The 20785-nt window shown below is 35.3% G+C and overlaps 2 protein-coding genes across 3 annotated transcripts; both read right to left on the bottom strand.

Moving 5' to 3' along the window:
• Positions 1-408: 408 nt before the first annotated feature.
• LOC122006033 (DCN1-like protein 2) lies at positions 409-17908 on the bottom strand. 2 transcript variants are annotated; one of them, XR_006118604.1, is made up of 12 exons: positions 17679-17908; positions 17133-17194; positions 15754-15890; positions 14194-14252; positions 13553-13576; positions 10999-11081; positions 10855-10919; positions 10642-10691; positions 5957-6058; positions 4752-4811; positions 664-902; positions 409-572 (listed from the first exon to the last, which is right to left on the bottom strand). XR_006118604.1 is itself a non-coding variant. In XM_042561331.1 (11 exons), the coding sequence occupies exons 1-11, from the start codon at positions 17679-17681 to the stop codon at positions 789-791; spliced, it is 759 nt and encodes a 252-aa protein (XP_042417265.1). In that variant the 5' UTR covers positions 17682-17908; the 3' UTR covers positions 409-788. The 2 variants fall into 2 exon arrangements, 1 of the variants encoding a protein (XP_042417265.1); XM_042561331.1 differs by having other exon boundaries at positions 409-902.
• A 731-nt stretch (positions 17909-18639) lies between these two features.
• Positions 18640-20389, bottom strand: LOC122006032 (cytochrome b561 and DOMON domain-containing protein At5g47530-like). The gene is made up of 2 exons (XM_042561330.1): positions 19400-20389; positions 18640-19322 (listed from the first exon to the last, which is right to left on the bottom strand). The coding sequence occupies exons 1-2, from the start codon at positions 20120-20122 to the stop codon at positions 18774-18776; spliced, it is 1272 nt and encodes a 423-aa protein (XP_042417264.1). The 5' UTR covers positions 20123-20389; the 3' UTR covers positions 18640-18773.
• Between the last annotated feature and the right edge of the window lie 396 nt (positions 20390-20785).

Here is a 20785-nt window from a genome sequence, read left to right as displayed (position 1 = left end):
AATATTCTGCTCAAGTTTTATAAGATAAGATTACACTATCCAAATTTATCTGCTTTTTTTTCCTTCTCAACCAAGTTCTTAGGGTGATGAATTTGTTGTTCAATACATAGCGGTAGTTTGAATGTGCATCAGTATTCAACTTACAATGTAGAGTTCCAGACAGGAACAAAAACTTGCACACCAGTTCAATCTAGGCACTTCCTTCTCAACCGTGTTCGTACACAAATGTTGCTGCGTTGAAATATCACCAATAAGGAATCCTTTGGGGAATGATTTGCACAATTTTAAAATAAAGAAGAAGAATCAAAGCACACTACGTGATAAGATGAAAGAGCTGAGCATTGCATCAAACATGGATATGCCTCTGGTAGAAGTACCATAGTTTGCAAGGTCAAAAAGCCCAAGAGATGTCGAAAATGCAATTTTATTATCAGATCGAATAGTTCCTTTCCATTTAGCATGAGCGTTATTACAAAAGTGCTGATGATTAATTTTCATAAAAAAATGTAGAGTTCGCAATCACACGCAGCAAAGTATCAGAGTAGCAACAACTCAAGGAAGGCAATACAAACCTACAATAACCAGAGAGTGATATGAAATAGAAAGAAAAAAATATCAGGTTATAAATGTTTCTTCATCTTGCTTCAGGCTCACATGTCATACCTAGAGCAAGTTTTGAAGGCTTTGATTTTGTTTTTGAACAACCACCAAATCCAAAGCATAATGCTTTCATGAGCCAATCTCAATGCACGAGAAGAATCTACACCGCCGGTATAATGTATGGTTTCTCAATTTCGAGGACGTTGGACGATTCCATTTTCAGTCAAGTATTCAACAAATTCATCTATCAAATAGGGCCAAGCACCCTCTTCATCATAGTTGGAGAGTTGAAGATCGATAGTCTGAAACAAGTACCTCAAAATATAACCGTCAGCAAGGAAAACTACAATTGTTGTTTTTTACTCCTAACTTTCATATACAAACAAGTCAGGCAGGCAAACAAACAATTGACTGATTTGTCCAATTTTGCAAAAGCATAAAACAAGCTAGCAAGTATTATGTTTTTTTTGCCAATTAAGAATGTGCCCATAATTACAAAATTAAATGTGGAACCACTCCATGAGGTAAAAAGTTAGACCTATTTGACAGTTGATTCAATTCACAGATAACTAATAAACTAACTGCTGATAAAATTAACTGTATTAAACTTCCAGTGTCAATACAGACCAAAGAAAGTCATTGGAGGACACTTTGAAGAAAAAACAAATTAAGATCAAAAATATTCTAATAGTTTCACTTTTAATACAACTAGTTCATGGATTCATAACTAGAAGAGTTTTGTTTGCTTATACCTGCAAGATTGAGATTTGCTTCTCCTCTTTTATCTTTTGATAGCTTCACAAAATTTAACATAATATTTGGAGGATTAGCATGGCTATTAACTGGATCTCTTGTTAAGATGGATATAAATATATTCCATATGTATACAAGTTAGCAGGTAGAAGTATGACTGACTATTCATACAAAGCCATGCAAAACATCCAAGAAACAAAAGTTGTCTCAAAGCCACTCAACATTGCTCAACTATGGACGATTCAACATCACTAAGTGCTATTCTTAGAAGAAAGGCTTTATATTATAGTAAATGTTCTCATGTGTTCTCCAATTTAATTTTATTGGAATGTGGGTTCGTGGTACCTACTATGGAGTTCGTATGAACACACACTATCATAAAAAAATGCATCCTTAATTTTCATCTTCCACTCAATTTGAAATGAAAATCCAAACCACATTCCCCTTCCTTACCAGTGCCAAAAACAATTCCCCATTAATGAAGCTACAACAATCCTACAGTATCAACTCAGTCCATAGCTAGCCTGTTTTTCAGCCTCTTCTACTACATACACTCTTCTCTTCTCTATCCTATAAGGATATTGTGTAAACTCTGATCTATACCCTAATTCTCCCAATTTTGCAATCTACTACTTTGCTGCTTTTAAAATGACTCGTTAAGACATACAGTTATGTTCTTCCCATTCTTAAATCTCAATTATACATCCTTACGCAAACCAATCCAAAGTCTTTGTCTCCCTTTGTCAGCTTTTATCAAAGTCTTGAATCAGCTACACAAACCAATGCAAAATTTTTGCCACCTTTGTAAGCTTTTATCAAAGTCTTAGTTCCAATTATCTCCTATGAACACAGACACTCCCCCTTTCTCTGCCTGGCTGAAATGGCAACATTATCATCATCAACCCAAATTTATCCCAACTATTTACAATTGACTACACGAGACATATACAAGGTAATATCAAAACAATATATTCATCTTAATTAAATTATTTTGTATTATAACCGAACCAAACATTATTTACTTGGTTAATTATTAGTGACCTTTGAACGCGTTTATTGTGTATTTAACTTAGATCTAATTGCTCTTTGAATATTAGTGTTTTTTTGTCCTTCCTAATAACTCTACATATCCATTTTACCATTCTCATCCCTGCAAAGCTGCAACAGAAACATTTTGTGCGTGTTAATTCTTAACCTAACACTCTAATCTATAGAGTATGATAAGTCCACAAATCTTATAAAAATTTTCTTTTAACCAAGGGGAACACAACGATCACACAGACTCCGAAGATCCTTTCCATTTTGACTAACCATTGTTACTAATATTGATGTTATTCTAACCATTGTTACTAATATTGATGTTATTTCCATTTCCACTATGATACCACTTTCCTCTGCAAAATGAAAATGAGATGCTTTGCATAAAAATATGTACCCAAAAATATTATTATCAATTTTAACCGTCTGCTAGGATGGGCACAGTTATGAACCATCCATGGAGATGGTGACAAATGAGAAGCTCGTGAGAACAGGATAAAGACCATGGCAGAAAAAGACAGATTTAAACATGGCATTCTACAGTTACACAAATTTTGAATAATGAATGCATTTACTTTGGCTTGGCCAAAAGCTAATGGGGTAGCATTGGGTTGTCTCCATTTAATTGTCTACATTTACTGCATCCAGCAATTACATAAATGTACCAATCTACTTCACTGGTTTAGAATATGTTAAGAATTCTGATAGTTCTGTATAGGAAGTAGGAATAACAACAACAACAACAAAGCTTTATCTTACTCGGTGAGTCCGCTATATGAATCCTTTTACGTCATTGAGCTCTATTTCCTACTTATATTATCATCTATACTTAAATAAATTTTATCTTGTTTTATTGTTACTAACCAAATCTTTTTTGTCCGCTTTTTCCTTATTTGATATGCGTGTTTGTCATAGTTTTACATTGTCTAACTAGAGCATTTATTAGTCATCTAAGTACATGCCCGTATCATCTTAAACGTGTCTCTCAGAATTTTCCTTCAATATATGCAACTCCGACTTTCTCTCTAATTCTCTCATTTCTTATTTTATCCATTCTCGTATGTCCACACATCCATCTTAACATCCTCATCTCTGCAACTCTCATCTTCTGCTCATGTGCTCGAGTCATAGAACAACATTTAGCTCCATATAACATAGCAGGTTTAACTGCGATTTTGTAGAACTTTTCTTTAAATTTTAGAGGTACTTTACGGTCACATAAAACACTTGACGCTCTCATCCATTTCAACTGTCATGCTTGTATTCTATGTAAGACATCTCTCTCAATCCCTCCATTGTTTTACAAAAATGATCCTAAATATTTAAAACTCTTGGTTCTGGACAACTCGTCATCTCCTATCTTAACAATTGTCTCATTACATCTAATATTAAAAAAGACAGTCCGACACACGAAGCTCCCGCCATGCGGGATCCCGGGGACTAAGCCTAAAACTTTTCCCTTCTACTGTTTCCTACCAAGATTCTAGTTTAGCATTTACTCCTTCACGTATCTCATCTACCAAAACAATATCATCTGCAAACAACATGCACCACGATACTATATAATGTGTGCAGTTCATCCATAATTAGTGTAATAAGATAGGGACTTAGAGCTGATCCTTGATGTAACCCTATCTTTATTAAAAAATGTTTCAGTTACTCCGCCTGAAGTGTTTACTCTGGTCGTTACATTCTCGAACATATCCTTAATTAGTTCAATATATGTTATGCTAATACCTCTCTTTTTCTAAAATTCTGCATATAATTTCTCTTGAGACTCTATTATAAACTTTTTCCAAGTCATGAATACCATGTGTAGATCTTGTTTTTACTCCCGATATTTTTCAATTAATTGTCTAAGAAGATATATAGCTTCTATTGTCGACCTCCCAAGCATGAACCCAAATTGATTTTCGATCATCGAGGTCTCCTTTCTTAATCTTTTTGGTATTACTTTTTTTCAAAGTTTCATGATATGACTCATTAATTTAATACCCCTGTAGTTTGTATAATTTTGTATGTCTCCCTTGTTCTTATATAACGAAACTAGAGTCCTTATATAGGAAGTAGGAACCCACATGGAAAATACAAAACTCCAATATTCATGACTATATAATTACAAACATCAATAATAAAAAAAATGCATGCAAAAGTTGACACACTTCCCACATGTCTACTTAAATTAGAATATAAAATGACTAAGGGAGAAATATCTAATGGGACTTCGTATACACTACAAAAGAACTAAATAAAATACTGGCCACTAGAAACATCATCCTACAATTACAGCCATCACATGCAGTATATATATAAAACAGAATTACATATCTGCAAAAAAATTACAAGTACGTAGTACATACCTTAGCAAATTCCAATAACTGAGACCAGGTATCCCTTGATATTGCTTTGTTATGTTTTAGCTGATAACGAAAATTTAGAAAGATCAAACGAAACAGCTATGCACTCAATACATAATGAAGAAACTGCTATTATGGGAAACTGACTAACAAAATTATCTACCCCCAAAAAACCATTTGATATTATGTTGCTAAAAATTTACCAGCAAATGAAAATGAACAAAAAATCTCTGATTAATGGGATTTCACGGAAGCTTAGTACTTCATGGTGAGCTTTACTACCATAAATACCGAATTACAAAACCAATAAAAGAGGTTAATCTTCTAAAAACAATCACTTGGAACTTCCAAACTTCTATTTTTTTCTCATATTTATTAAATTGCAAAACTACCAAATTAGACAAATATTACTAAAATTCACCATTTCAATTTACTAGACTTATTTAAAAAATTTCCCATACCAACCTAAAAATAGAAATATAGTACTTCAAATTCTTAATTTTATTACTTTTATACTCATATTCAAAATGATTAATAGAAACAAAACGTAATCATGATAGTTTTCATATATAGTGAAAATGAAAATGGAGGTGTAATCAAAAATATTGCAAGAATATGATTAAGAAAAATAAGATAAAGTAAAATAACATTCCTATTATTTTGAGTTGTGTTAGTCGAAGGCTTTTTTGACAAGTTCAAATTGCTACAATATAATCCTGACATTTAGGTTATTCTGCCACAATATAGCCTCACAAGTTAAACAAGAGCAGGAAATTGTGAGATTTTTATAAGCACTTTTTGTTATTTTTCCAAATTATACCCTATGGATAACCTCTCTTTCCTATGCCTCATCAATTTACTTATTTTGGAAATAATAAAAAAAAAAGGCAGCCCGGTGCACGAAACTCCCGCTATGCGGGGTCCCGGGGAAGGATCCATTGTACGCAGCCTTACCTTGCTTTTTTGCAAGAGGCTGTTTCCAAGATTTGAACCCGTGACCTTTTATTATTTTGGAAATAATATTACTTAAAATTCAGATACCTAGCAAGACAAAAAAGCAAATATTTATCGCAACTCCTGTGTAACCAATGATCATCTGGTACACTGCATCAAACTCTTAACATGTGTGTTAAACATTATATTATGCTAAAAGCATGAAACTTCTCCATGTTCAGTGGTATGATTCACCCCTGGTAACAGTTCCATACCTGCAAGAATTGACACCAATGATCAACTAAAGACCAATGCCATTCTGCAAATAGCAACTGCCACATGCCAATAGCTGTCTCTAGTGCTAAAGATTTTTGACCCTGCAAAAGAATAGAACAAAGGGAACTCTTACTCTCAAGAATCTTCCAGTAAAATTGGAGTTAGATGTATAAAAGGGCCTCCTCAGACATGATGGATAAAATAATATCAAAATTAGTGTGAGATGGATGTTATGTTGCCAAAGGAACTACAGTGAAATTCTTGATAGATTCGTTGATCATTACAATCCTTTTTTGTCACCAAAGGATTTGTGCATACATGATTTTGGTATACAATTGCAAACTAAAACATGCTCTAATAATCCAAAGTCAAATTCTTTGGTTAACAAAGATACATAATTCAATGATTGTAATTGGATGGTAGATTGTCACATGAGAACAAGGATTGAATCCCCCATAGAACAATCCCTTGGAAAATAAAATCCCTCCCGCCTAGAGAAATCGCTCAATCACCAAGATTTACTCTCTTCATCTCGCTGTGGGGCCGACTATGAGCAGTGCTTGGGGTGAGCGAGTTACCTTTTACCGCATAATTCAATGATTGTACATACTCATGTTGACTAGTTGGAACTTTATCAAATAATCACAAAGCTAGATATATCTTGTTACCCAAAAGATCACACACTAGCTAGTAAAAATGGACATCTTTGCATCTAATCTTTTTCATATGCTAATTATCCCGAATCAATAAAGAGTAGGAAGCCCTCTTAGGTTACGTCATTTGTTTAATGGAGATCTAGTAATTTAGAGAAATAAAAGACAAAATGTGGTGACCTGCTGAAATACAAAGGCAGATTAAAAAGGTGAGTTATTCCACATGGAGCGTATTTATCACTCAGAGCTTGCAAGCATGCATTATGACAATCTAGCCACAGTATTAATTGCCAACAACCTAAGAACACCAAGCATAGTGATTTCCAATTCATCAAAGACAACCAACTTGCCATATACAAGAATATTAGTACAACGATCATCAATTTATGACCATCTTGTAGCATTAGTATAAAAAATCCCCTTCAACTATTAGCTTTGTTTTTCAAATTTGTTTTTCAATTTTGCAGGTTGATTTAGTTTTAGTTCTCATATATAAGAACAAAAAAAGAAACGTACAAAATTGTGTAAACTATAGGAATATTAAGCAAATGAGCCATACCATGAAACTTTATAAAAGAATAATAAAAAAAAAAGACTAAGAAAGGAGATCATGGTGACTGAAAATCAATTTGGATTTATCTCTGAAAGGTTGACAATAGAAGTTATACATCTTCTCAAATAACTAATTAAAAATTATCAGGAACAAAAGCAAGACTTACACATGATATTTGTCGACCTAGAAAAAATTTATGATGGAGTCTCAAGGAGAATTATAGAATTCTAGAAAAGAAATGTATTAGTATAGTGTATATTGAACTAATTAAGAATAAATATGAGAATGTAATGACAAAAGTGAAAAACTTCAAGTGGATTAACCTAAGCATTTCCTATAAAGATAGGGTTATACCAAGGATCAGCTCTAAGTCCCTATCTTTTTACATTAATTATAATTATGAATCTGTACCATAGTGTATGTTATTTACATATGATATTGTTTTAGTAGATGAGACACATAAAGGAGTAAATATTAAACTCAAATCTCGACAGGAAACGCTAAAAGTAAAAGGCTTTAGGTTTAAAAGAGTGAAGACAGAACATATGAAATTTAAATTTAACAATTTAGACGTAATGAGATAATTGTTTGGATAGAAGCTGAGTTGTTTGTAATTAAGAGCTTTAAGTATTTGGTCTTTTTTATAAAAGAATGAAGGAATTGAGAGCTTACATAGAATACAAGCAAGATAATTGAAATAAAAGAAAATGTCATGTTCTTTGTAATCATAAAGTACCTCTAAGACTTAAAGAAAAAGTTTTATAAAACAGAAGTTAAACTTGCTATATTATATGGAGTTGAATGTTGGGCTATGATTCGAGTACATAGGGACGAACTCATAAAGGGGCAAGGGGGTCCTAGACCCCTCATTTTTTAACAAAACATTACTAGTATACCCTTAAAAATTACTTGTTGCCATTTAATTTTTGATATTGTTAATGTGGTTTGAGCCTCATGTAAGCGGCAAGATGCTTTACGAGAGTCACAAGTTGCTAGAATAATTGCTAGTCTAGAAAATGAAGAAATCCTTAGTGGACGGTGATTGAATCAAGAGACATCTCTCGCTCGTCCTAGTGATACACGTTGGGGATCACATTACAAAACTCTAAATGGTTTCATTACATTATTTGCATTTGTGGTTGATGTACTTGATGTAATTGTGGAAGAGGGCTTATTTTCAGATAAAAAGTTTGAAGCATCTCGTTTGCTAAAGGCAATACAATCTTTTGAGTTTGTGATTACTCTTCATTTGATACAATAATTATTGGGAATAACAAATGAGTTGTCACAAACTTTGCAAAGGAAAGATCAAGATATTAAGAATGTTATGAGATTGGTTGATATTTCTAAACAACGCCTTCAATCAATGAGGGATGATGAGTGATGTTTTTGTTGGATGTGACTTCCAATTTTTGTGGGAAACATTTTATTCATGTTCCCAATATGAATGATACAATTGTAGCTAAGGAAGATCACAACGCATAACTGAACATATGACAAATCTCCATCACAACCACGTTGAATTATTCAACATCGTCATTGATATGCAATTACAAGAGCTAAATAGTCGATTTAATGAGACTGAATTGTTTCTTTATGTTGCATGTCAAAAGTTGATTTAATTAGCCGAATTCTATCCAAGAGATTTTTCTAATATTGACCAGATATTAATTTTTCAAATTTGAAGGGATTGAATGACATTAATCGACTGATGGTGGAAAATAGAAGAGACATAGCATATCCATTGGTTTACAAGCTTTTAAAATTGGCTTTGATTTTGCCGATTGCAACTTCCATAGTAGAGAGCATTTTCAATTATGAAAATTATGAAAAATCGACTTTGCAATAGAATGGGTGATCAATGGTTAAATAACTCTTTACTGACATATATTGAAAAAAATATATTTAGTAACTTATCAAATGATTGTTTCATGAATTATTATCCAAAAATGAAAGACCGTAATGTCACATTTGAATTGATGATAATGTTAACTTGTTTGCTCATCTTTTAGTTGATATAAATTATACTTTTATGATTTTATATGAATTGTGCCCCCTAAACAAAATTTCTGGGTTTGTCCCTGCGAGTACATAGAATTGCAAAGATGAGGATATTAAAATAGATGTGTGGATTGGACATAATTAAAAATGAAAATATTTGAGAGAGTCAGGATTGCACCTATTGGAAGAAAATTCTGAGAGACGTTTAAGATGGTACAAACATATACTTAAACGACAAATAAATGCTCTAGTTAGCTGATGTGAAAATATGACAAATGTGTACATCAAATGTGGAAGAGAGACATTAAAAAAAGACTTGTTAGTAACAATAAAATAAAATAAAATTTATTTAAATATAAATGATAATATAGTAAGGGATGAAGCCTAAACCCCACCTAGTGGGATAAGGTTTGATTGTTGTTGTTATTTAGTTTTAGTTTGCATCAAGCCCTTAATTTATTAGTTTTAGTTTACTAACATGTTTTCTTTTACTCTATGTAACAAGCTAAAATAGTTGATCATATTGAATACATACGCTGAGTTAGTATCATCATTGATTGAGGTGTATTCAATGCATATCTTGTTACTATGCCCTTTAAATGAATCTATATACAATATTGAGGAATTTCTATTTTCCTCTTTAATGATTATTAAGAATTAAATATTATATTCAAAATGTATATTATTTAATGGCCACAATGGGATGCAAATAGTAGTCTAGTCAATAAGTTCTTCAATTACGTGATTCTGAATCATTTACTATCTTGAGAAACCATGGACATTCATTCTGTATCACCTAATTCAAGAGATCATAATCTAGGACCAATCCCATTCTTAATATCTGATTGATTCTTCTCACCTGATATGAGAGAAGTAGAGTTCGTGCAACCCCCTAGTGAAGTACAATCGGTAAATATTTTTTAGAAATTACATGTTACCTTCATATACTAATGGATCCTTGAAAATTGTTAGTGCAGCATAGTGCATAGATGACGACTTTGAAAACAAATCACTAACTAATCAAATGAATGCATGACTTAGATCCAACATGGCTTGCTCTTTATCCTTCAAACGACTTATAAAACAGATTTAAAACAAGGCGAACCAGTCCCCCAAATGTAAAATTTCTTTAGCAAAAATAAAAAATATCATAATGAACATCTCCGGAGGTTCACTCTCTCAGCATGAGTAATGAGTATAATTAATAACCGTTACATGAACTATACATGCAGTGACGTTGTTTAAACGTATGATCTTCATACCATGTTTATTCAATTTATCCATAAAAAAAGATACATGATTCACAGTTCACAAAATATTTCTGTTGCATCCCTAACAGAATACAATGAACAGTGCATGTGGTCATGCCAATAAGTTATTAAGCAAGTCATTATTATTCCATCAAAAATGGAGCCATAATCTTCACTGAACTGTACAAATGTGTTACCAAGTGGCCATAAAGTAGCATTAGGAATACCTTTTCTTTAGCCCAGGCAAATGCAAAGTTGTATATCTCGCGAAATTTTTCTGAAGGAACAGAAGCCATATAGTAGCATTAGGAAACAAAGATATTTTTTTGTTTTCATTCAAGAAAAACAAAAAGAAAAATTATGAAGTTTTAACATGACAAGAAACCAAATGTTGCAAATAGCATGTGATACATAGAATGAACAGAATAGAAATTACTAACGATCATCTCTTAGCTCGCTACGCATGTATGACAGCTTCTCACGAAACTTCTCAATTGTATCTATCCTGCATTAAACAGTGCTACTTTCAGCACAACTATTATTAAACCATCATCCTCACAGCTAACCAGCAGATCAAAGGTTACCCTAGAGATTGTAATCCGCCAAGGAATTCTTGTTGTGAGAATTCACACATCGTGGCAGCCTTCATGTGCCAAGATACAACCAACTGCATAATATTTTAAAAAAAATACAAGCAATTGTAATATACAAGATACCATATGAGATCAGACCCTTATGTTAGTAATATAAATATGGTTGGTTGAATGCAAATGGTTAATCATATAAGCCATATAAACTTTAACATTGTCACAACAATATGAAGAGCCCATTGATAGAGTCAGTGGAGTCCTTTTTTTCTAAATGCAGTTGGTAGATAAACAGACAATAGAAACAGAGGAGAAAGCAGTGAAGGTAACTTAAGAAAAGAAGAATATATATATATATGGGTGTGAGAACATAATGTAGAGTGCACATTAGTCGAGAATTCACCAATAACATGCTCAGATCCATAAGTTATTTAATTCCCTGTTATCATTGCCACAGAAGAAATGGAAGGGTATTATCGTACAATAAAATGTATAAGAGCTGGAGATATAATGGTTCATATGAGTGCTGGAATGTCAATTAAAATATATCATACTGAGGTTCCAGCATACTGTACCTTATCCTTTTTGGTCTTCACCACAGGTCCACCACATTGAAAGAAAAAAATATATATATTCTGTTCGGGATGGAGATGAAAAAATTAAACCCCTCCAACAGTGTATTCCAACGGTGCCATTTTACAGATTAAAACCCAAATATTGGCAGAAAGTCTTGGGATCTAACTCACTTACCACCATACCATGCTATTGTTGGTCCTTATCCCAACTTTCTGATTATGCATAGCATAACAAATGTGAATACAGCTCACTCTGAATATTTTAGATTAGATAGCCAGAGGTTAGCGGTTGCTCTTCACTTTCTCCTCTCTAGTTCTCGTTTTTTCTACTTCTTTGTTTATATTTCTCATTTGCTTGTTCTTTGCTTTTTTGAATTGCCTTTCTAAGAAAAATTGTATTTGTTTTTAATTTCCTACTGTTTTTTCTATTCCTAGTTTGCTAAAATTGTATTTGTTTTTAATTTCTTACTCTTTTTTCTATTCCTAGTTTGCTAAAATTGTATTTGTTTTTAATTTCTTACTGTTTTTTCTATTCCTAGTTTGCTGTTCTTTTCTTCCTGTTTTCTCATTTTTCTAGATCTTACTCTGTTTTTACTTCCTAATTCCTCTCTTCTAGTTCATGTTATATACCTATGATGCAAACAAGTAAAAAAGATCACTGAAAAATGAACTGAGCAAATAAAAAAATAAATCAGTTTATATAATTATATTTTACTATATTTTTAATATTGCTAATTCATCTACTTCATTTTGCTTGAATCTGCATCAAGTTGTGCTTGTCCCAACTATTTGTGGTATGGTTGCCCAACTCCTAATGATACCATATCATGGTAAAGATGACAAAAGTAACCTTCGTCCCATTGTAGTCAAGTAATAACACATGATTTCTACAGTTATATTTTCTCCACTTTCACAAGATCCATTTCAAGGCACACAACTTTGTAAATAGCCAGCATAGGGTTACAGACCTATCCCGTGTTCTGTCAAGTGTTATCTTGCTGAGATCACTGATTGAGGTGATAAATCAATACTATGTTGCTCCACTGATGTTATAAAATTTTAGTTTATAAAGGATTCAAAGCCTTAAACAATATATAAGAGCCTCAAGCAGTGAAGGATCTTGGCACCTTAGATGCCTTGTGCCTTTAATAACATTTAAACCAAATGTTAAAGGAAGAAAGGTTCTTAAAAGACTATACATAACTAAAAAGTTAGAGAACATGTGTCTAGTTCACAGGCCAGTGATGTACCAAAATTAATATTTGGAAGGTATTTAGCAAGATATTGCAACAAGGCTACTTTAGGCTGTTAGGATAAGCACAATACAAATAGTGAGATACTGGAAAACATTGACATGACCATCTCAGGTTAAACTATGCTGAAATTTGAAGTTAATCATGCTGATAATCAGTAAAACTCAGATTGAGTGTGCCGCATACAGAGATGCTAAAACATTTTTAAGAAAGTAATGTCCAGCCATAAAAAATGTCACCGAGCCGACATTGATAGATAAAATGAGACAATATGAACAACATGCAAGAAAACAAGGTGAAAATATTTCCATGGGCAATTTCTCGTACAATTATAAATATCTCAATAAGGCTTAAAAAATGTAACCGTCAACATGCTCAACGACTGGAAGCACTAACATCAAGATATGTCCTAGAGTCCAGACTCAAACAACAGAAACATCTTGTTCATCATTGCAAAGCATGTAAAATCTCTATTAAAATTATCACATCAAATAACAGATAAGGAAAAGGCACTGATTCCTAATTTATGGATTGAAATTTCGAATACTAAAACAGATAGTTAATATATACATCAAAAACAAATGACACAAAGACAAGTTATTAACTCCAAGGCAATTGATAGGTTATCAGAAACAAAAAACTTAGGCCTATTGAAATCCTTCTCATTCCTCAAAACTTAATACCAGAAGGAAAGTAGTTCATCCGCATTGTAAGGACACTCACCATAACGATATCTTGAGGATCCACCTGCAACAACCAGGTTGCTATTAGCTATATGAAGAAGCAAATGAATAGTTTGCAAGGGAAACTGATACAGGAATCAAAAAGAGGCATGGTATAAATATGTGACATCTTATACCTCATAAAGTGTTTTATTTAATGCACTCTATGGAGCAAATAAGAAACTAACAGAATGACCAATTTTCTAGAAAGTTTTTATCAAATCATGGTTGAGTCACAATTATCAAAGTCTCATGAAAATCAATAAATTGAATAAACAAAAATTATAAGGAAATTTTTAATACCTATGAAGGAATAAGCATTTAAAGTTACAGGTATCTTTCTTTAATCATCGTGGCAATAGGATTAGCAAGAGAATAGTTCAATCAACATAAAAGGTTACTACTGAACCACAATAGCCATCAGTACCAAAAAACACTGAAAGAAAAATATTTATTATAGTTAGTAGGCATCATGGATAGCAATGCATCAAGGGTCTCTATCACCATTGATGTCAGACATCCTGATCAAAGATAATAAAGTTCAAGGAGCATGACTAGATGCCACTTCAAAACCACTAACAGAATTCAGCGGTGCAAAAGGGAGAACTGGTACATATGATGAACACCTAAACCAAATCTTACTTGCAAATCGGAGCAAAGAAGGGATATCCCATCAACCAGTATCATATCAACATATGGATCTGCAAGAAACAAATAATGCTTTCTTCTTAACGGAAATAACCAATTTGCAAAACATGAATATTAGGTGACCATTGGGCATTAAGGTAGATGAATAATTATTCATGTACACATTATGGTGCTTTATAGGATATTTTTTTCCTAGATGCATACTGCAATTTATCCCTGAGATCAATCTATGGTGTGGAAACGGGATAAAAATGGTTCAAAAATTCAATATCCATTTAAATGAAGATAGGCCAAGTAACTCTTAAAGATCGTCATAAAAATTAAGCATCAAATCTAGAAATTGATTGTTGCTTCTACTTATGAATAATTAACATCGTTGAATGCAATTAGGTGCACAAATCAATACAATTAAGGAGATTATTCCCAAGGATTCACAACTACAAGTGCTGATAATAATGACATAGACAAGATGACAACTGCATTCTTTATGGTTGGAGTCACAGAATTTTACTTCTTTGGGTATCTCTTAAAAATATTAAGAATGTAACTTCTCATATGTTGTCCCTAATGAAGTTTTTCTAACATCCCAAATCAAATTGTTGCTCCTCATTAATTCTTCCCATCCAACTTTACTTGATAATAAACAAGGCCTAGTATCATCAAAAGGTTATTGTTCCATCTGCTTCAGAAGAAGAATATGCAAGTATTAATTACCAGCAAGCTACTTTGTCACAAGCACCCAATTGTAGAGATGAATAGTTTATTTGTAATTCATGTAACTATGATATGACAATTGAGCATCTTTGCATGTCACGTTAAATTCAATATTTCAAGTTGAGTATTATTTTTATGCAGGAAAAGAAATAAAGCAACTATACTTGTACTTTTTTTGACAATTCTCATGATTAACTTATAGGTTTTCTCATCTAAGTTTAGACATCTGTCAGGTTGATAGATTTCTAACAAGTTGAGCACCAATAATAAATGAGTTCAACTGTAGTGTTTTGAGAATGCTGATGTAAATTATTACTAACGAGAATCATCATCATAAAGCTATGTAGCCGTGTTTGTACTTGAAGTCAGTAAAAATTTGAGTGATGAGAATGGTAAGAAGAAAGTAGTTGCATACGCCCTATGTGTAAATGTACTTATCTAATAGGAAAGTCACATCAATACTATACTTTTAATGAGAAAAGAAAACCTACTCACAAAGCGTTAACACATCCATACAGAGCCCAACACTAGAGAATGCATCAAGATTAGATTAGATGTACAGTGGGAAATAAAGAAGACATTATTTTGAATTTTGAGCATATTTCTGGTGGGTGGTGTCTGAAGATGCTTAACAAACACGAAAAGAATGAGCATATGACCAGAACTTGCATGGTTTAGCAACCTACTTAGGCTTGCATATCACAGATGCCATGAAGCTTTACTTGGAGAATCAGAACCTAGTGGTTGCCTTATAAACAAAATATTATATTAATTGATGCAAATGAGCCTGTAGTGATGCTTTCATAAAAAGAAAAATACTACTAAAGGAAAAAAACTAGCCTTTGTATCTGTTATAGAGATCTTCAAGATGTCTGGTATTGGTGGTAGTTCTAATATGTGGCTGACTGTAAAACATGTCAAAAGCTCCCTCCAAATGCCAATCACTTGCCTTCAGAGCTTGAAGAGCAACTTTCTCACTGCAAAAATGGCAAAATTAAAAGAAGTGAAAATATTAAGACATAAGAGATACTGTAAAAGAGGAATGAGATACTACATATATTGAGGCATATGTAAAGTACCTTGGAATTCCAGTGTTCCTTTTAAGCAGAGTATATAGTATAAAACCAAATATATTGAATTAAAAAAAATGACAACTTGAGTTATTTATGTAATATCTACATTTGATAGGAGTCTCAACTTTAGTTAGCCCAGATAGATCTGACAAATTCTGTAAATACCTTCATATCACATGATCACATCAAATAAAACATGTTTTTAAGCTAACAGAATTAAAATTTTAAATCATATATTTTCCTTGGAGACATGTAAAACGTCTCATTTTGAATGTACACTGAGGCATAGAACATTGCCAGAATGGGGCAACACGTAGATCACGAGATTTCACACCATTGATCTGTGCGAAGAAGATTCTGATGAGAAAAGATAATGAAAGATCCAACAAAGTGTTTGTGGTCTCAAGGAAGGAGAGGAGCAACTTCTCCAGTTAACCCCAGTTTCCTAGGCGACAAACAGCAACTGATTTTTGCTGCTTTTACCACTTCCACCACCACTTCTTCTTCCTCCTCCTACACCAACTAGTGCCAAGTTGGTACAAATACAGAAATAGTTTGATTTGGAACAGAAATCAGTTCCAATAGCAGTATTCTAAACCTTCAATGGAAGAATGTATAGTGAAAAATATATAGTTTGCAGCTGCTCTTATGACAACATGAAAAAAAGACTTTAATATGCAATATTCATGATAAGTTTCATCAACTGCATCATCTGTTTAAGTCAACACTGGATAAATGTGCAACACATTGCTTGTACAAAACAGTAAATAAAAGCTTAAGCTACATCTGGAAAAAAAAAAAGGGTGTTGTAGCCAAAGAATTGAACCAGTATCTGATCATCATTGTGATTATGCCTTACAAAGTAATAAATGTTGCATCCGAAAGTAAATCTAAATTGTAAACAACAAGTAACAGGATGAACAAGATAAAGCAATGTTAGAGAAAAAAAAATGGTTCAGCTCCATGGATTCTCTGCCATTGAACTTAAAGTGAAATTGAAGAGTAAGGTAGTAATTTTCAATTTTAGCCACGAACATCTAACCCACATAAAGATTAAAATTCAATTATAATTTAGTTTTAGCAGAAAAATACAACTCTTCAGGAACTTAAGGTCAACCGTGCACATCATTAGCAAAAAAATAATACCTGGTTCCAGTAATAGCCATAAACTGCTGAATTTTATCCCGGTGTCCTCTTCCCAACTTATGCTGTTGAAGCTCGAAAATATAAATTTACTTGATGAATAAGAAGCAATATGCCATTTTTTTTAACATCAAAACTACAAATGCTGCCAGCTCAAAAGCACAAACAAAACAAACACGAATGATCCAGGACACTAGCGCCATCAAGTTCAGCATCTAACAACTTGATTTATTTCACAAGGAAGAGAGAGGAAACAAACAAGCAAGCAATTTTGATTCTTTCTGGTTAACTATTTTCCCACTAAATACACAGTACGACTCTACATGTCTACGCTATGCTGTCCCGATTCCTCAAACGATACGGATTCCAATCAACTTCCAGAATCAAATTTACAGACCTCGAGAACAACGTTAATTAAACAAAACATTGTATTGAAAACTTAATTAAACATCGGTCAACCCTTTAAAAAGCCGATCAGTAATCAAAAAGCCATGAGAACGAACCGAATTCTGGGTCTACGAGTGAAACATAATATATACATATGCTGACCATTTTTGATATGGCGAGCAGAACCCTAACTCCTTCCTCCTTATCTTATCCTGATGGAACCGACAGAAAGACAGGCTTCGAAGAGAGGAAGATTAGGGTTTCTCTGGAGATTCTCTCTCTCCGTCTCTCTTTCCTCTCTCCTTTCGCCCGTCTCTTTCTCCTTTCTTCCCTTTCGCCCTTTCGCACTCGCTCGTCTCGCTCGGAGCCGGAGCTGGCGACGGCTACCTTTCGATTTTATTGGCAATTCCGAAAAGACCATAATACGCTTGTTCTTTCGTTCTACGATGAATCTGGGACAAGGGCTGTATGGTAAATTGCTGAGCTTTCACTTTCTCGCTGCCTGCACAAGTTTGCGACCGTGCTAAGATAATGATCCTCTCCGTTGATCTCACGATGTACGTTTCGAAAGTGCGCCACGTGGCGTCTAAGGCGACTAAGGTATTGATGGCTTGGAAGTTGTGAGCTTAAAGGTAAAAGACGAATAACTTCACCTCCCGTCCCAATTAATTTATTTCAGGACAGAAGGGGGTAAATCATTCACGGGTCTTGGAATAGTGATTAGTATTTTTCTCGATTTTATCGAAATTTGAACCTCATAATTTGATAATACTTTGTATACTAGTCATTAGATCATCCGAAAGGGATGACTATGAGCTTAAACATGGTAACAAAAGATGAATACGTTCGCATTCAGCACTTCTGTCAATCCGTCACAAGGTCAACACGGAGGAGGTAAATCACGAGCGAATATTAACCTTTAGAATAATGACTAGCACATAAAGGAAGTATTTATCTCGATTTTATTGAGATTCGAATCTCATATCTCATGATGATAACACTTTATGTACTAGCCACTACATCTATCCGTGAACACGCTTAAACATGGACAAAGGTAATGGAAACGTCTGATAAAGATTCATCAAAGGCAGTAAAATATATCAAAAAGAGAGGAAAATCGGAAAGAAATGAAGAAATAGAGCATCGATCTGCCAAGAGACTGAGCCCGCTACAAATATATATAACAATCTGAAGTATGAAGAACAATATAACACATCGATCTGCTTCATGTTGCTGGCGCAGAGGTCGGCCGTGGATTCAAGCGTATCCATTCGCGACGTGGACGGCGTGGCCAGTCGCCTTGTCGGAGTTCCTCCTCCGTATCACTATGGGCCAGGTGAGGACTTCCAGCACCAGCGCGACGCCGGCGAGAGTGGCGACGATCGCAATGTAAGCGCGCTTCCATTTCTTGGCGGGGTCCAGGACGTCGAAGCCCTCGAAGATGTTGATGATGCTCATGAGGATGATGCCGTACCCGACGGCGTGGTGGTAGATGTTCCAGTAGAGTCTGTGCTTGTGATCCTTGTTGGGCCTCGCAAACAGGGCAAAGACCTGCACGGTGGCAAGGGTGAAGATGGCGATGCCGAGGTTCCTGTGCTTGTGGTAGGTGATTCCCTTGGAGTCGCTGCCGAGCTGGAGGCCGAGGATCCAGCCGGAGAGGCCGACGATGTAGGCGGAGCACTGGCAGGAGACGTGAAGGTAGAACCAGGCGGGGTCGGCGGACTTGAACACCTTCACGTACCTCGCTATGATGGCTCCGACGGGCAGCAGAATTCCCCAGCTGATCGCGTTCACCACGCCGTGCGTCTGGAAGGAATCGTCACCGAAAATTGAGCGAAGATTTGCATCGAAAAATAGAAAAGAGAAAACAGGGCACGGCGTACGTTCTTCCGGCGAAGCCTCGGTACGCCTCCGGATGAAGATGCTTGGCCGGAGAGGAAATCCACCGACGACATCGTCATGACGTTGTCGCCGCTTAAATCATGGCGGAACGGCACGCCGTTGGTGAAGGAGGTGGAAGCCTGCCACACAGTGTTCTGCGTCGTACGGTTTCCGGGGAGATCCAGCGAGGCGTAGATGGTGTAGTACCCGCCATCGGCGGAGTACTCGGCCCGGCGGCTGTGCACGGCGAAGGTGAGGTTCTGGTCGGCGACGCTTGACGGGGGGAATTCGGTGCCGGAGAACTGGGTGGTGTAAACGGTGACGACTCCGGCGGCGGAGTGGAAGGCGAGGAAGGCGTTGGCGCCGACCATGTCTCGCCCGGTGGGGTTGATGGCCCAGGCGACCCAGCCACGGTCGGACTGCGGCGCGCGATACGCGACGTCGACGGTGCCGTTGGAGGGGTGGTAGGTCCAGTGGAGGGCGGCGCCGAGGTAGGGGAGATCGTTGCAGGTGTCATAGGACACGCCGTCGGAGAAGCTCACACCGTCGCAGCTCTGGGCGGTGGAGATCTGCACCAGCGAGCAGAGGAAGCAAAGGAGGGGGAGGACGGTGAGCTTCATGGTCGGAGATCGTGTTAATTGTCTTAATTTCCGGTGGTTTGAGATCGAGGAGATAGATATAAACAGGGAGGAGACGGAGTAGGAAGGAAGGAAGGAAGGGGTCATGGCGAAAGGTAGCCGCCGTCCGTCAACACTTCTCGTGCCTCTGTCTCGATCTCTCCTGCTCCTCTCTGCACTCAACTTCTGTCAGGTCAAAACCAACCGCGTTGAATGAAGCCATGAATGATCGCCGTTCTAAAAAATAATTATAAAATCTCTTCTTCTTGTTTCCCTAAAGATTAATCGAACATAAATTAAAAGATCGTTAGAGAAAAGGTCGAAGAAAGATCGATCAGCCTCCTGCATCAACAGTTTGTTAGATAACACCCGTTGACGGGCACAAAAGGCGGCTGGAATTGAAACTACTTAAACCAACAGTCAACACATAATCTCGGAGTTGGAGGAGTAGGTTTTGGTCGATGACGTGGATATGATTGATTAGTGAAGCCTAATCCAATCTTCCAATGTCTGTGATGACACCGTACGTTAAAGTGATCGCCATTCTCACTACGATTCCTAGAGATTTTTTTTGAAAAAACAAAAAACTCCAAGATTTTTTAAAGTGAGAAAGATATCATGATGGGACGTTCATCCAATTATGTTCATGTTCCCATCACCGTTTGTCCTCAGGTCAAGAAAGATAAACTTATCGCATACTATCAAATTGATTAGGAATGAATTTTTTTTTAACTTTATTCTCTGAATTTAATCTATCCGAATGGTTAATAT

This window comes from Zingiber officinale, chromosome 7B, assembly GCF_018446385.1.
Source record: "Zingiber officinale cultivar Zhangliang chromosome 7B, Zo_v1.1, whole genome shotgun sequence".
NCBI classification, from domain to species: domain Eukaryota; kingdom Viridiplantae; phylum Streptophyta; class Magnoliopsida; order Zingiberales; family Zingiberaceae; genus Zingiber; species Zingiber officinale.
The sequence above is the reverse complement of the archived record's forward strand: the minus strand, read 5'-3'. Positions and strand labels throughout refer to the sequence as shown.